The following is a 14425-nucleotide window of genomic DNA, read 5'->3' as shown; positions in this document are numbered from 1 at the left end:
CTGGTTTCACCCACCCCGCGCTGGGAGGCTGCTGGCTGAGCGGTGCGGTGCCTTTGGGTCACGTCTGTGACCCCGCGCTCCTGCTGCCGCCGCTCAGGGTGGCACTGGTGCTGCTCGGCGAGGTCTGTGCTGCCGACCCAGCGTGGGGGAGAGCTGCGGGATGGAGCCCACACCAGCCCCTGGCCTCGTCCAGCGCTGTGTCCCCGCTCAGCTGGGCACCCCTGTCTGCACTGCCTTGTGTCCCCTGCTACCACGAGTTAATGTCGCTTGCTTTGGTGGCTTTGGTCGCTGCATGTGACTCTGAAGCACAGCCGTGCCTGTGCTGCTGGTAGTGGCTGTGCTACGTCCGAATAAAAACAGAGGAGAGAAGCTGACCTTTCAGGGAACTGCTTGTCCGTGCAGGCTGAGGTGCCTTGCATGAGGTAGCTCCTCAGCCAAGGACTTCTGAATGAAGTGAGCTCACTGAGATATCGGAATGCAAAACCATCCGGAGCTCTGACTCCTGGGTGCAACATGGGCTGTGCTTTTTCTGAGTCACCCAAATTATTGGTATTGCTTCCAGTTCTTGGCTGTCTCCCATACAGACCTTGGCCAGGTCTTACCTAGCTTTGCCTTGTCATTTCTAGAAGAGCTGCACAGCATAGATGCTGCATGGTAGCATGCTAGAGGATATATAAAAGCCATTAAAGCTTTTTCTGGTTGAGGAATACAGCTTGGTGCTCTTGGGATTTCACTGGCCTTATCACACTACTGATACTAACATTGTCTTTTGCAGTCAGCTTTTCCTGCTGTTTCTTTGTTGAAATGCATATGAAAATGTGCCTTGGAAAATATTTTATATCTGAATTAGTTAATACAGCACCTTGGAGAGAAGGTGTCTGATGCAACGGAGTACACATGAAGCCTCATTAAGCAGGAATTCAGTGACTCTACTGAATGCCCCAGCAATTAAATTTCATCTCGTTTCATATGCAGGTCAGGAGAGTTTGGAAAGAGAATAGAGGCAGCAGAGCAACGTGGCTCTGTACTATGCAAATTAGTGTTAACATGGCATTTCATTTATTGTTAATGCATTGTTACACTGCTACTCATTGAAAAGAAACTGTGTGACAACGGATAAGACTGATGACCCACTTGCTTATTTTTCCATCTGCATTGGCAGCACTGCCTCTGAAGAGACCAGTGCCAAGAAAAATCCTTTAAGGGGAAGATGCAGAGGTTTTTCTTTCCACAGGCAGGAACGGAGTTGGATGCTGACTAAGACCTGTCCTTCAGGCTGTAGCATTGCCTCTCTGTCTTTTGGAGTGAGATGTGGCATGGCCACATCCCTGCTACTAGAAGGGTCCTTTGTTTGGGCTCAAGCACTGGGTCCTTTTGGATCAATAGGAAGAAGTCTTCAGTCTCTACTATTGCAAAGACCTGAGCTCTTGTGGCATGTAACATAGTAAGGGGTTCAGGGATGCTGATGTGCTTTGCAGCCCCATCCACACATCATACCTCTGCTCCCTGCCATCCTTTGGGCTGATTGAGCTCCAGGGTTGTGTCCTATTCTTGGAGGGCTGCAGTGCCAGTTTCCTGTTTTCTCTCTATATCCAAAGGTCTGTGACAGAATGCTTTCTCTCATCTGTATTTTGATTGTGTTGGAGCTTGCTTCACCTAAATTGCCCACCCATTGTGTGGAAGGAAGGTGGATACTGGCCAGCTACTAACAGACCCATCACTATTTTCATTCTTGGTGACATGAATAAAATATAAAGAAGAAACAGCATTTTTGCTGAAGAGGAGTGATCATGAACAGGCCCTTTCAGGGCAGCCACTGGTGCAGATATTGAAGTGCCATGCGCTTGCTGTAGATTGGAGCGGTTTAATGACCTTAAAACCGGAAATCAGTCCCATCACTGAAAAGCTTAGGTGCTTACTTGCCCCCCAATTGTTTTTGCTGTCAACAAATTGGTGTTGTTCCAGTGCATGGATTACTAAAAGCTGGGAAGATGGGAGCTATCAGGCATTTTGTTTCCTCCAGAGGTATGGCACTGCTCTTGGTTTCTGTGTCTGCATGGTTCCTCCAACCATACACATGCTTGAGGATTTTACCAGTGTCACAAGGCTGTGGGATACCAGCCATTTATGAAAGATTTGAGGGGGGTAAAAAGTAAAACCAATTAGGAGAATCCCCAAATGGGGTGGTGTATTTTGCCCAGAAAAAAATGCTTGTTCTGTACATAAAGCCAAGAAGTAGAGATAAATGGGAGAAATATGCTCTACTCGAAAGTGTTGAACCCACTTTCAGATGCTGCGCATGCAACTTCCAGAGCTCTGCTCCTTTTTGGACGAGGTCATAAACTCCCACCTTGCCCTGGCATAGCTGGTGGTTGCTGGTGGATCATTAACGTCCTGCTGTATTGCTTATTGCTGTGTCTTGTCAAGCTCATCTCCATTTGGCTTAAAAAATCATCGTAAAGCCAAGATTCATTTTTGTTGGGATGACCTTTGCTAACAAGGTCCCCGAACGAGCTCTTTTGTATCATTAGAGCTGGCTGGGGAATAAAGGACCTTGTACTTTGCTGCAGCCTATTTGTCTTTCACTGTTTCTCTTATCAGCACTGGGGTCCCCAACTCCATAGTGTCCTAGTCTGATTATCCAGAAAAATGTGCAAGAAGCATTGTGTTGTGCTCTGGTGGTGGAGAGAATGGATGGGGGTCTTGGAAGTACCCTTAGCAGCACTCTCTGTCTCAGTGCTCTGCATGTGTGCGTGCAGCAAGAGTTCTAATTGCTTACTGGATGGGTCAATTTATCTTTCAGTGTTCATTACCCGTAATAAATTAATGTTTAGGACAGGCTGGTGGAATTTGCACTTAAAGAAAAGAACAATAAAGGGCTTCTTCCTCTGGCTCTATTATTAAGCTGTTTTAATAGCCTTTTCCTTAAAGATTTTTTTTCCAAGTCCCTTCTCTATTTGCCATAAAAATATATTGATGAAACAGTGCATTGCATTTTGGGGTTGTATGTAAAAATCAGGGCATCTGCTTAGACCAGAGATGAGGCCTGAGGCTGATATGCAGTTTCTGGGGTTTCTAAATAAGCACAACTATGTAAAATTGGAGCAGATGCAATGGAGCAAATATGCAGCCAGTGGGTAGCTGGGTAATCAGCTGTGAAGTCTCTTCCACCAAGAGAATGATGGGTCTTCCTTTTGTCCCTCCTCCTCTGCCCTGCCTGTTGCAACCAAAAATCAATCAAGGAAGGGTTCAGGCTGTCCAAGCTTCTTGATTTTGTGCAGAGATGGTTAGAATTCCCAGTAAAAACCATCTTTCCCAGTAAGACAACTGGAAGCACTGGGTCTGCTGTGCCAGAAACAAGCCTTGAGAGGGTGGATGAGCAGGAAGATGAGTCCCCAGCCCCAGGGAGACCCTGATGTGCAGGCGTATATTATTAAATGGAAGAAGTAGGATGAAAAGAAGGAGATGGCAAAGGAAAATCTTAATTTAACATCTGAATTTAAAAAAAGTAGAAAGCATCTGTGTCAGTCTCTTCTGAATCTTCCTTAACCCAAAGCAATTTCTGTTGCTATTAATATCATTTCATATGCGGTTGCAACTTTGGAGTTTCTCTGTGCTCTGTAAGTGCATGTGGTTGGGGGTTTTTCCTCATCGTTTTCTTGTGGCTCACTGTTCATTATGTTCATTCAGCTGTCTTCAGAGATTCTCCTGAGACTTCCTAATGTGGAGTGATGTAAGATTCTCTCCATGTTCTCCACAGCTCAGAGCATGTTCAGCGCTAAATGGTTCATGTCAGGATCTTGTGTGAGTGTTCCACAGTCCTGTGACTTCTGACAAGGATCCTTTTGGATGTGCTTAAATAAGTAATGGTTACAAATACCCATCAAACATTGGACTAAATAATGGATATTCTGAATAGCCTGTGATCTTCCCTCTGCTGTACTCCTTGTCTTGTTTGCATAAAAATGTATTCTGTAAATGTCGTCCCAACCAATTTAGGCCATGTAAGGTTTGCAGCATCACTCCCACCGAGGTTCTGGGAGGATTTGTAAGGCAGCTCTGGGGAGAGATGTATGAGGCTCATGAGCAGGACAGGATGTGTTGGGTACAAGAAATGCTAAGCTGAGCACTAGTACCTGTCTGTGCATGGAAGGGTAGATACTCCTTACTTACAACACATGAATTTTACTCAAAGGTCAGCCTGTTCCTGAGAAAAGTAAATGCCCATTTCTCTAGAGTGGTGGCTTATTCACTGGCATCACCAGTTGTATGGATGAGAGCCACGAGCCTGCATGGATGGATGTTTCCAGTAGGGACCACCCAGAAGCTCTCTAGCCATGGACTGTCCTCAGCCTGTGCTGTCTTTCTCCTTGAGCATTTTATAGTGAAGGGGGCAGGGGAGGGTGCAAGAAAGCATTCCCTAAACCCTCTTTCCTCCTGGGATGGTAATAGGAGATCAGAATATGCCAAAGAAACAGAACTGAGATTTTTTTCTTTTCTTTTTTTTCCTGTGAAAAGACTTTTTAAACATCCCACCTCCACAAAATTAACTTCTTTTTAAAACCATACATTCGTAGGTGAGGCTTGTATGTAGTTGATATTGCAAGAGCATTTTTGGAAAGCTGCTAATTCTGAGCACACATGCTTAAAGTTTATGTCAAGAAGGTACAGGACAATGCACAGATTGTTCCTGAAAAATTAGAGCTCTACATACTCTTCCTCAAATTTGTCACCATAGTTCAGGTTGATGCCTCATGCTCTTATGACACCTACACATTTTGATGCTATACCATATGTTTTTGGGCTGCCTTGTTTTGTTGGGGTGTGTGGTGTATCCTTTCCCTTCCCCATTAGAAACTTAAGCTGTTCACTTCAACTGGTTTTAATATAGTGCCACCTGAAACATGAAGAAAGTGTTGTGTTTGTGCATTTTGGCCAGAAGCCATAAAGTAAACATCTTTATCCTCTTCAGGCTCCTGGCACACTGGTGTCTTGCCAAGCAGCTCAACGAATGCCACCAGCAGTCCTGGGCTTGAAATGCCCAAATGCCTCTTCCTTCTCCACCAGCATCAGAGGAATGGCGCAGCTCCAGCCAGTTCTCATCCACAAAAACAAGAAGCTTCAACTGTGTATTAGACCTGTCCTCTCACACACTTTCTTCATGCAGCAGATATTCTGGGAAGAATTTTATGGTGGTGTAAACACAAACAATTGTTTTTGGGTTTTCTTTAAAACACCATTTTGGAAACATCAGTTTCATGGCATCCAAAGCAATGGACTATTCTCAAATTAGCAGCTTCTTGTATTTGTGGTGCGACTGGTGATGTTTTTTCCTTTAAGATGAAATTTCTCTGCAGCAAAAGCATTAATAGCTGTGTGAAAAGATTTCTAATTATAAATTTTGCCTCAATTGCTAATTAAGTCTATTGTCTGACTGAACAACTTCTTTTAAACAAATTATGGACCAAAATATCTCTTTTGTGAGTAGTTTTTTATTACTTAGTAATTTTATTGCTTTTGTATAAGTTGTCCACTCATGTAACAGCTGAGTTGGAACCACAATAGAGATGCTGCTGCATTTCAATCTGAACAAGAACTCTGGCATTAGGCTGAAACCCAGTTATACTTCTCCATGCAGACTTAGGGTCCCCAGGTCTGTAAAAATTTCCTGCTGGCACATTCAGATGTGTTTAGGTCCTCTTGATTTAACCTGATTTCTTTCCTAAGGAAAAAAGACTTAACCTTGCTGCCTCTCCATGAGCTTCCTTCTAAATTTTTAACCTCTTGGCCACCTTCAGACAAATCTAGTAGCAGTATCAACCATGACTGGACCCTCATACAAAAATGTAGATGCCTTTTTTGCCTTAGTCCATGCTTGTCTTGATCTCTCTTCACTGTTTGTAGGTATAATCTTGCTGTAATACATGACAGTAGTTCTCAAGGCAATAGGGTGACTATGAAGAACATTGCCTTGAGCTGGTTGGCACAGTTTGCATCTCACAGCTTGGCTGAGGAGGGTACCTGCACAGTGCTGGAGGACTGACCCTGTGCACACCCTTACAGCCCCATGGTCAGGGCGCTGGCATACCCTGCATGCTCTGGGTCTTCAACATAAGTCAGCCAACTTTTCCATTTTAGTAGTGAAGGAAGGAGGCACTGGTTTACTGCAACTATTTCTTCCTAGGACAGTGTCCTATCTCCACCCACAGTGCAGGACCAGCAGTTTCGAGGGAAGCCATGCAGCATCTTGTCCTGGAGTGCCAAACTCCCTGTGACCAGCTGGTTCCCAGCACTGCCCCCAAAGCCTCCTCTAGCCAAAATCTTAACACAGGACTTGCATGCATTTTGCCCGTGCTGATTCCTCCGCCCTTCCTAAGAAAGGGTTAAACCGAGTTTTCAGCAAACGCTGTACGGAGGACACAAGACTGCAGCCTCATATTCCCTTACGAGCACCGTGTGCGTGTGTTTGGGAGGCTGTGTAATGCTTTGACAGCAGCTTGACATTGCCTTGAAAGGTGCTGGAGGCTCTGCAACCACTTGCCAAGAGGGGGTGGGGGAGAGGAAAGTGTGTCAGGCAACACTGCAGTCGCAGCCTCTTCTTGTGCTCAGCTGCTGCTGCTGCTGCTGCAACTCGGGGGCTGCTGCCCAAGTTCTGGCGCTGAGCGCGGCGCGGGGGCAGCGCTGCCTCCGCCGCAGCACCACCGGCCCGCCCTCCTCCCGTCTCTTTCTTTATTCCCCCACCCCTCGTCTGAAATGCCCCTGAAAGCCACCGAGGGGCTCGGGCAGGAAGGGGCCAGCACATCTCGATGGGATGATGCCCGCTCTCCGCCGGCGGGGCGCGGGGTGGAATTCCGCCGGGAATGAAGTGCCCGCTCGACATTTGCTGCATCTGCCGGAGCGTCAGGGTTCAGTGGCTGCCTCCCCTTCAACCAGCTGTTCCGGTTAATCACTGCGCTTCCAACTTTTGCTTGGCAATGCCTGATGGCCAGTGGAGCCGAAAGAACTAGCACGGGATTTTCAGGACCTCATAAAACCCCCCCCCCCCCATACCCTTCGTTTTCCTATTTCTGCGCAGGACTGGCGAGCCGCACGTTAAACAGCCGTGTAAAGATATTTCTTCCTAAAGGATTGCCACATTTCTGAGTCCTCGCAAACTGGAGAGCCCCGGACGATCTGTGTTCGATCTCGCTGCCGGGAAGTGCGGGAGCCGCGTGTGCGCTGCAGCCGCGCTCGGCGGTGGGAGGCAGCCCGGGCTGGCTGGGAAGGGATTCCAGCGCAGGCAGGGAGAGAGAACGGAGCGGCTCTTACAGTTAGTTGAATGATTTGATAGATAACAGCAGACATGCTTTGTGGACTGAAAAAGGATTTGCAGTCAGACTTTGGTGAGTGAGCCTTGTATTTTTTTTCCTCCCTTGTCCAGTAGTTTACTTTTGTTTAATCTGATTTTCTTCAAGCATCTTTAATATCATTAACAGTTTCATGTGCTACTTTGAAAGTGGTTTTACAAATCCAAACCGTTGCATGCAAACTTAATTGCTTTGATTTGTGAAATATATCTTTGCTTCTCTGTAAAGAATTTCTCCCTGTGACCACTGGAGAGTACCCTTCAGGCTGCCTTCTCCTTCTCCACCTGGAAGATTGGCACAGGGGCTGTTCTTATGGCACCTCAGATATTGCTGAGCTGTTTTGTCTTTTTAAAAAATAAAATTTAAATGTAGCTCTTTATTTTCCAGGATCAATTAGTGAATGGTCTGGGCATTCAGCAATGGTGAATAGTGGGCTGGGAGGGAAGATGGGGGCAAGGGACTCTGCTGAATGTGGTGGGATCACTGCCATTGCCCCACCTCCTATATAATCTACTATTACCTTGTCTAATAAATATTTCAGCTCCTTCTAGAAATCTGCCATTTCAGTGAGCTGCTAACTCCTGTTTTAGATACCTGGGGTGAGCAATTCACTATTACTGTAAAGTATAAAAAAAAGATGTATTTCATTTCTGCAAAAGAGTAGGTAGTTGTGTATAGAAGGACACCTTTACAAAGGGCAGACATCAAATACTGGCACCAGTCTTTCCAGGATGGACAGGGTTTTATATTTCTAACTGAGTGCAATACTCAGGTACTTCGTTGCATGCTGTAGCTCTGCTTGTTGCAGCTGAATGTGCTGCATGAAGCTTGTCTTCAGCTCTGATGCAAGCATTTCTCTTCTGAAAGCAAAGACATTGGAGTTGGAAGTACAGAGGTAATTTATGGCTTCTGAATCATTTTGCACTGCCTGAAGGGATGTAGTGAGACTGACTTTGTCCTCTCCCTGGCATCAAGAAGCCCTAAAGCATGAACCTAACTTTAGAAAATTGTTTTCCCTCCCTAAATCTGGGGGTAAAATGAACCAGGTGGAAAGCAGCTTAGCCTGGCTGTGTTGCCTAATCCCATGGATGGTGATTGGATGCAATGCCCACCTACTCTATCAGCACAGGAAGAAGTATTTTTGGGGCTTATTTTGAAGCTGCCAGAGACATGTTGATAAGTCCTGATAGGCCGAGGGAGTCTGGGTGTGTGACTTAACAGGGCAGGAATGCACTTGTTCCATGGAAAGATCAAAAGAACTTGGCAGGAGCTCACACTTCTCTTGGGGCTGAGCCAGGAGCAGGGCCTTGGCTCAGAGGTGGCTGACACCAACTGTGCTGGAGGGGTCTCCTCGATGCCACCAGCCACAGAGGGGCTCTCTTGTGAAGCTTTTCCAGCATGTCACCAGAGACATCTGCTGCTTCAAGGTTGCTGTGTTGTTGCAGATGGTGATGTTGTCTGGATGCTGGGTGATCAAATGAGAAATTTTCCTGATGTCAGCCCCAGACATTTCTGGGGAATCATGGGTTAATGTTGTATTATGTACAAGGGAATGGTGCAGTAACTGGGTGGGTAAGGAGGCCTTTTTTACCCTGGTGTCAGACCCTCACAGCTTATGCATGTGGTGTTCCTGAGGACCAAGCCCATACTTTCATGGGAATGCTTTCTGGAAATCTAGAATGGAAGCAATGAAGAGAATTGCAATCTTATCACTCATTTTAGCATTTTAAGTGGAATAGGTGAAACCAGATGGATTGTTTCAAAGAAGCACCCAAACATTTCAGAAGTGCTTTCTGGGCCCACCACTATTAGGGTATTGACGATTTCTTTTCTTTCCTTCAGTTGCTCTCAGATTTTTTTTGATGGGACTTTTTAATAATAGAGAGATTTTGTCTGACCTTCAGAATGGAAGAGTCAGAAAATGCAAAGTAGCAGTGATGTTTTATGGGAGGTGGGGGGACTGTTTATTTTGTAGTTACAGTGAGCTGTTCTGCTGATAGGAGGGTGATAGTGTGTTTCCACAAGAGCGTTTGTAGTCCTGCTATTGGAGGGCTTCCCTGAAATGCTTTATGGCCTTTCTGAAGTCCAGGAACACCTTCTGTGTCCTGCTCTAGCAAACTTCATGTTCAGCTAGTCCTTATTGCAGGATCATTGCAGGAATGGGCAGAGCAACAGAACACATTGAATCTCCTTTGTGCTGCTCCAAGTTACCCACAGAGGACCCCATCCCAAACCAGCCCAAGTCAAATGTTAATTGAGGAGAGCACAGATGACCATTTGTCTTTCAGATGTATCCATTTGGGTGACTTCAGTATTTTTGATCTTTTTAAAATACAGTTTGTATAGAAGGCAAAGGAAGAATAAAGACAGTGGATGAGTGAGGATATTCAGTGCTTTTCTCTTTGGGTTTGTTGTTTGGTTTTAGGTGTGGGGTTTTTTGTTGCCATTAGAAGCCATGCTTTTAGCATGAGATGGATTCTCTGCAGACTAAGGAGAGCAGCATTTTCCAGACTGGCAAACTGCACCCTTTATTGCAGGGTGGGGATGGCCAGAAAAAGAGACCTGTTAATAGATCTCTGCCCCTTCCTGCTCTAGGTTTTCAAGGGATCAGCTCCCCTGTTTTCTCTCTGCTTGCCAAATAAGCAGGGGGAAGAATAGAGAAAAACATGCCTGAAAGGGATAGAAAACTAATGTGAGGAGCTAGAATAAGACAGGAGGAAATCTTCATAGATAAATCTCCTAGGAAGAAAGATTTTATCTTTCTTATTGAAGAATTCATCACAATAGTGCTATTTAATATAACTCCTGCTCATCAGGCTGCTTACGTCACTTGTCAGCTTTGCCTCTGTTGCAGCCAAACGGGAGATTAAGAGAAAAACTAACTGGGGTGTGTGTACCAAGACAAACATCTCTGGGTCTGAATCATTGATCTTAATTTCCTTAAGCCACAAACTGGGCAGAGAGAGTTTGTGCTATTCCTCTGCCCTGAGATAGTATCAGCCATACCTATGATATCATCCATCCACATTGCATTTTAATATATCCAATCTGGAAACACCACATCAGCTCAAATTAATTCAGTAAACTGAGATATTAAGGAAAAGCTTTGATTATTTGCAATTTTGGTGCCTTTGCTTCCTGTCCTAACACAGATGACAGATTACTCCTTTCCCTCTATGCATCACACTTCTGAATATCTGAAGAGAGTAATAATACTTTTTTTTCTTCTCCTTCTCTTCTTTTTAGCATAGAAAATTCATCTCTCCCCCCAGCCCCAGAATCTGTGGTTTTGCAGATGTCTGACCAGCCTGCACTGATTCAATCTGCATGAACTCCAGCTGGGCCACATCGTTACTGAGCTGTGGTACCCAAGCCTGGGGACTGCATTCAAGCCAAGGCTTTTATCAGTGCTCAGTAAAATGAAAGGATGATTTTACAGATTTTGTAAACTACATCCACCTTATTTGTACCAGGGTATGAGCTCTTCTTGCGTATGACATGGCACTGTGGATTTACATTTGGTTTGCAGCCCATAGTATCTGAAGAGTCCTTGATGTCACTTCGATAGATTTTCCTCATCCTTCATTCATCAGATTGTCCCTGCCTGGGTCTGGTAGCTTGCATGCCCCTCTACCAAATTGTACATCTGTCTTTTCAAACATGTATGAGTCATTCTGGGTTCAAAACTTACTTCCCAGCCTGGTTCCAGTCCCTCATGCCTGGTGGCTGTCAGTAAACTTAATAAGATCAATCTCTCTGCAACCATCCAGGTCATTTAGTCAAAACTTGGAGCCATACCAGGCTGGTGAAGGGTCCCCACAGAACTTCATTTAATACACCTTTCCCTCCTGATTGTGAACAACTGATGAATTTTCTCAGTGTGTGGTTTTCCAATCAGTTTTGCATACACTTCATAATCATCTGTATCCTGCTTCCCAAACATACTTACAAAAATAGCATGTGAAACAGTGTCAGAAGCGTTTCTAAAATTGAGATATAGCAACTTGCATTTTCTGTCTATCCAGAAATGTTGCTCTCATATGGAAAGCAATTGAGTGGGTATGACTTATTTGTGGTAGATCCAGGTTTGCAGTTAGTCCTCCTCATTTGGTGTTAACAGCTCACACACAGAGAGTCAGCTCCAGGAACTGAAAGAGAGGGTGATGGATTTGTCATTCTCTCGCCCCCACTCTGGTAGCATGTTGTTTTGGTTTGGTTTTTTTAAGCTGAACATTGCTTTATTTGTTCTTCAGCCTTGTGACTGACCCTCCTCCTTAGGGTCTTATGGATACCTGATGATGGCTTTAGGACTTTGGTGACCAGGTCTGTAAGGTTTTGTTGACTAAACTTTTAAGTTTAAATGAGCTGATCTGTGCAGTCAAAATGAATTCTTGCTCTTTTCTAGAGATGACCCATTCCACTGAAATTGCTCTTTATAGAAGAAAAAAGATGAAAGTAATATCCTACAGCTTTTCAGCCTATAGAAATGAATTATTTTTTTATTCAGTTTTTCTCCTCTAGTATGGAGGTTACAGAGTTTTCCTCTCAAAAGTTTGTGTTCAAGCACATCTTTTTAGTACAGATTTGTTAAGAGAAGGATGTTTTTCAGTGCAGAGGCCAGAGAGTTTTAATACAAATGTTGGTCCACAGTATCAGTTGAACAACTGCTATAGAGGTTTTCTCTCCAGCATTAACTGTTGGAGTCCAGTTTCCAGCCCAGACATTAACCTCCCTGCCAGCCTGCTTAAGAAAATCTTATTGCCACTGCAAGAGGTGCACTCTGGCTTAGAGTGACCCACAGAAGGGGACTGAGTTTCATGTGGTGTGTTAAGTCTTGCTTTTGGCTTTATGTCCAGGATCATTATTCTTTATAATGTTTTTTCTGTTTTATTAATCCATAGAAGCCAAGGGTAACTGCACTGCCAAAGTGTTTGCATATGTTAGGGCATGTAGGATTAGATTTCTTTTGAAATGGACTGTTAAAATTGATTGTGTGCGGATGCCAATGTTTATTGCTTGTGACATTATCCACCTAACACAAGAGTGGAAATCATGCAACTTTACCCAGAAGGTCAGAAAAAGGTACTGGGCAACTTGGAGGGAAGGACACCTCTGCTTTTGTGTGTAGGCATGTGTAGGTGTTGCAAATAAAAGAAACAATTAAATATAACAAGTAATAATAATCAGAAGGCAGTGCTAATGCAGAGCCAGAGAAAAAAAAAGTAGAGCAAAAATAAACATTTAGCAATGTTCATCAATTGACAATGGAATGCCAGCAGGCATAAGAGCATTTAAGGCTCTTTTCAGCTGTCAGTTCAGCTACTGCATAATTTTTAGCATGTGAGTAATCCCATCAGGGTAGGCATGGTCTTAAGCCTTGGTAGGGTGGGGCCCCCAGGTCATTGTACGCCTGTCTATTCAAGGTGGCAGAATTCAGTTTCAAGACAAACGTGCTTGTGTGGGCGTTAGGAGATTCTGAGTCTGTGACAGTCTTGACTGCCAGTCTGCTTCTGATTTTTTTTCTTATGTTGTTATTATTATTATTATTATTATTATTATTATTATTATTATTATTATTCTGTTCATAACGAAAAAAATTACTAAGAGCTTGATGTTCTTAGCTGTCAAGTTTATTAATCTGTGGATTTACAAATCAGTCTGGTAACTTGAAATGTGCAAAATCACACAGGATGAAGAATTTCTCTCCCTCCATTCCTAACAATTGCCACCCCCGATTTTTTTATTTCAATGGAAGTATTTTTTTTTTCCTTTGACCATGTGTTTTTGTTCAAGGATCTGATAATTACATGCTTGGAGATGACGGCTTTTCATAAGCATCTTTCCCAGCAATTTTCAACTGGAGATGTGGATAAAAATATCTCCTCATTTTTTTATCAGAAATGTTTTCAGTAATGTGCAATTACGAGCTCTGCCTTCATTCAATTCATCCTGGAAGAATTTGCTTCACAGGGAAATTAGTTTCCTAGCTGCTGTAGATGCCAGCATAGTTGGCAGCTGCAGGTTTTGTGGGGAGGAGGGAAAAGAAAGGCCCAAAATGGCCCTGTAAATTATTTAGTGTAGCTGAGAGATGAAAAGATGATCAACTCAATCACTTCTCACAACTGATCTGTTTTGTATTGTGCAGGTTCATGTTAGCAAGGTGGAAGGCGCTGTGGTTTTCTTCCCAGCAATGCTCCAACTTCCAGTCTCAATATGTAATTAACACTTGTGTGATTTATCTTAACAAAGCTGTAACTTAGGAACTGGCTCAGGTCTGGGGAGAATAGCAGTGGTGAGAAGGACTGTGGAGCAGTTTCAAAGAGTATAAACATGCTTTTGTCCTGGAAGGCAAGAACTTGTGCTGTAAGAGTATGATCTGGCTCCCTGCTGCCAGGTGTGTGGATGAAAACAGGATTTGTTGCATTCTTCTGCTTCATTGCATCTTCCTCTTCTCCAAAGGAGGGATGTAGGTCCTTGATCTGGTGTGTGCTTCTGTTTTGGAGGTCATATGCCAAGTTGTTTGCAGAGACTGAGTAAACTAACTTGTTTGAGATTCCAAGTAATTCTTCCCTCCCAACTTCTGTCCCTCCTCAGAGCCCTATCAGTACCTGGGGAGCCCAGAGGTCCAGCACACTCAGCCCCTGCCCTGTGAGAGCTCTCAGCTGAGGCTGAGGGTGGGATGGTGCAGCTCCAGACAGCTCCTTTTCCAGCCAAATAGTCAAGCTACAGCATGGATCTGCTCCTGGGTCTTTGAGTAACCACATGCATGACCATACAAATGATGAGGGTCTGAGTCAAACCTCCAGCAGTCCCCAGTGTTGTCCCACCAGCCCACATGGTGGAGTTGTCCCAGCAATAAATCTGCTTCTCCATAAGATTTCAGTGGAGATCGCCTCCTTTCCCCTTGTGGGCATGGTAGCTGATCCGTACAGGGTCCTTACTGCAGTGAATCATTCACCCTGAAATGTGAGGGATGTGGCCTGCTCCTGTCCCCGTGATTTATAGAGGATAATTTCTTTATGGAATGTGGTGCCATTTGGGTAGGATTAAACTCTTGGCATTAGATGAAGGTATATGTA

General features: G+C 44.4%; 1 protein-coding gene across 3 annotated transcripts in view; it reads left to right on the top strand.

The window, feature by feature from the left end:
* GRIP2 (glutamate receptor interacting protein 2) overlaps positions 1 to 14425 on the top strand; it is a 272319-nt gene that overhangs the window by 183166 nt on the left and 74728 nt on the right. The window contains exon 1 of one of the 3 annotated variants that reach the window (XM_069027507.1): positions 7103 to 7382. The exons of the other annotated variants lie outside the window; for them this stretch is intronic. Coding sequence (XP_068883608.1) covers positions 7343 to 7382 — 40 coding nt within the window. The 5' untranslated portion in view covers positions 7103 to 7342. Of the gene's footprint in view, positions 1 to 7102; positions 7383 to 14425 lie in introns of those variants that run through there. 3 annotated transcript variants of the gene reach the window in all.

This window comes from Aphelocoma coerulescens, chromosome 12, assembly GCF_041296385.1.
Source record: "Aphelocoma coerulescens isolate FSJ_1873_10779 chromosome 12, UR_Acoe_1.0, whole genome shotgun sequence".
NCBI classification, from domain to species: Eukaryota; Metazoa; Chordata; class Aves; order Passeriformes; family Corvidae; genus Aphelocoma; species Aphelocoma coerulescens.
The sequence above is the reverse complement of the archived record's forward strand: the minus strand, read 5'-3'. Positions and strand labels throughout refer to the sequence as shown.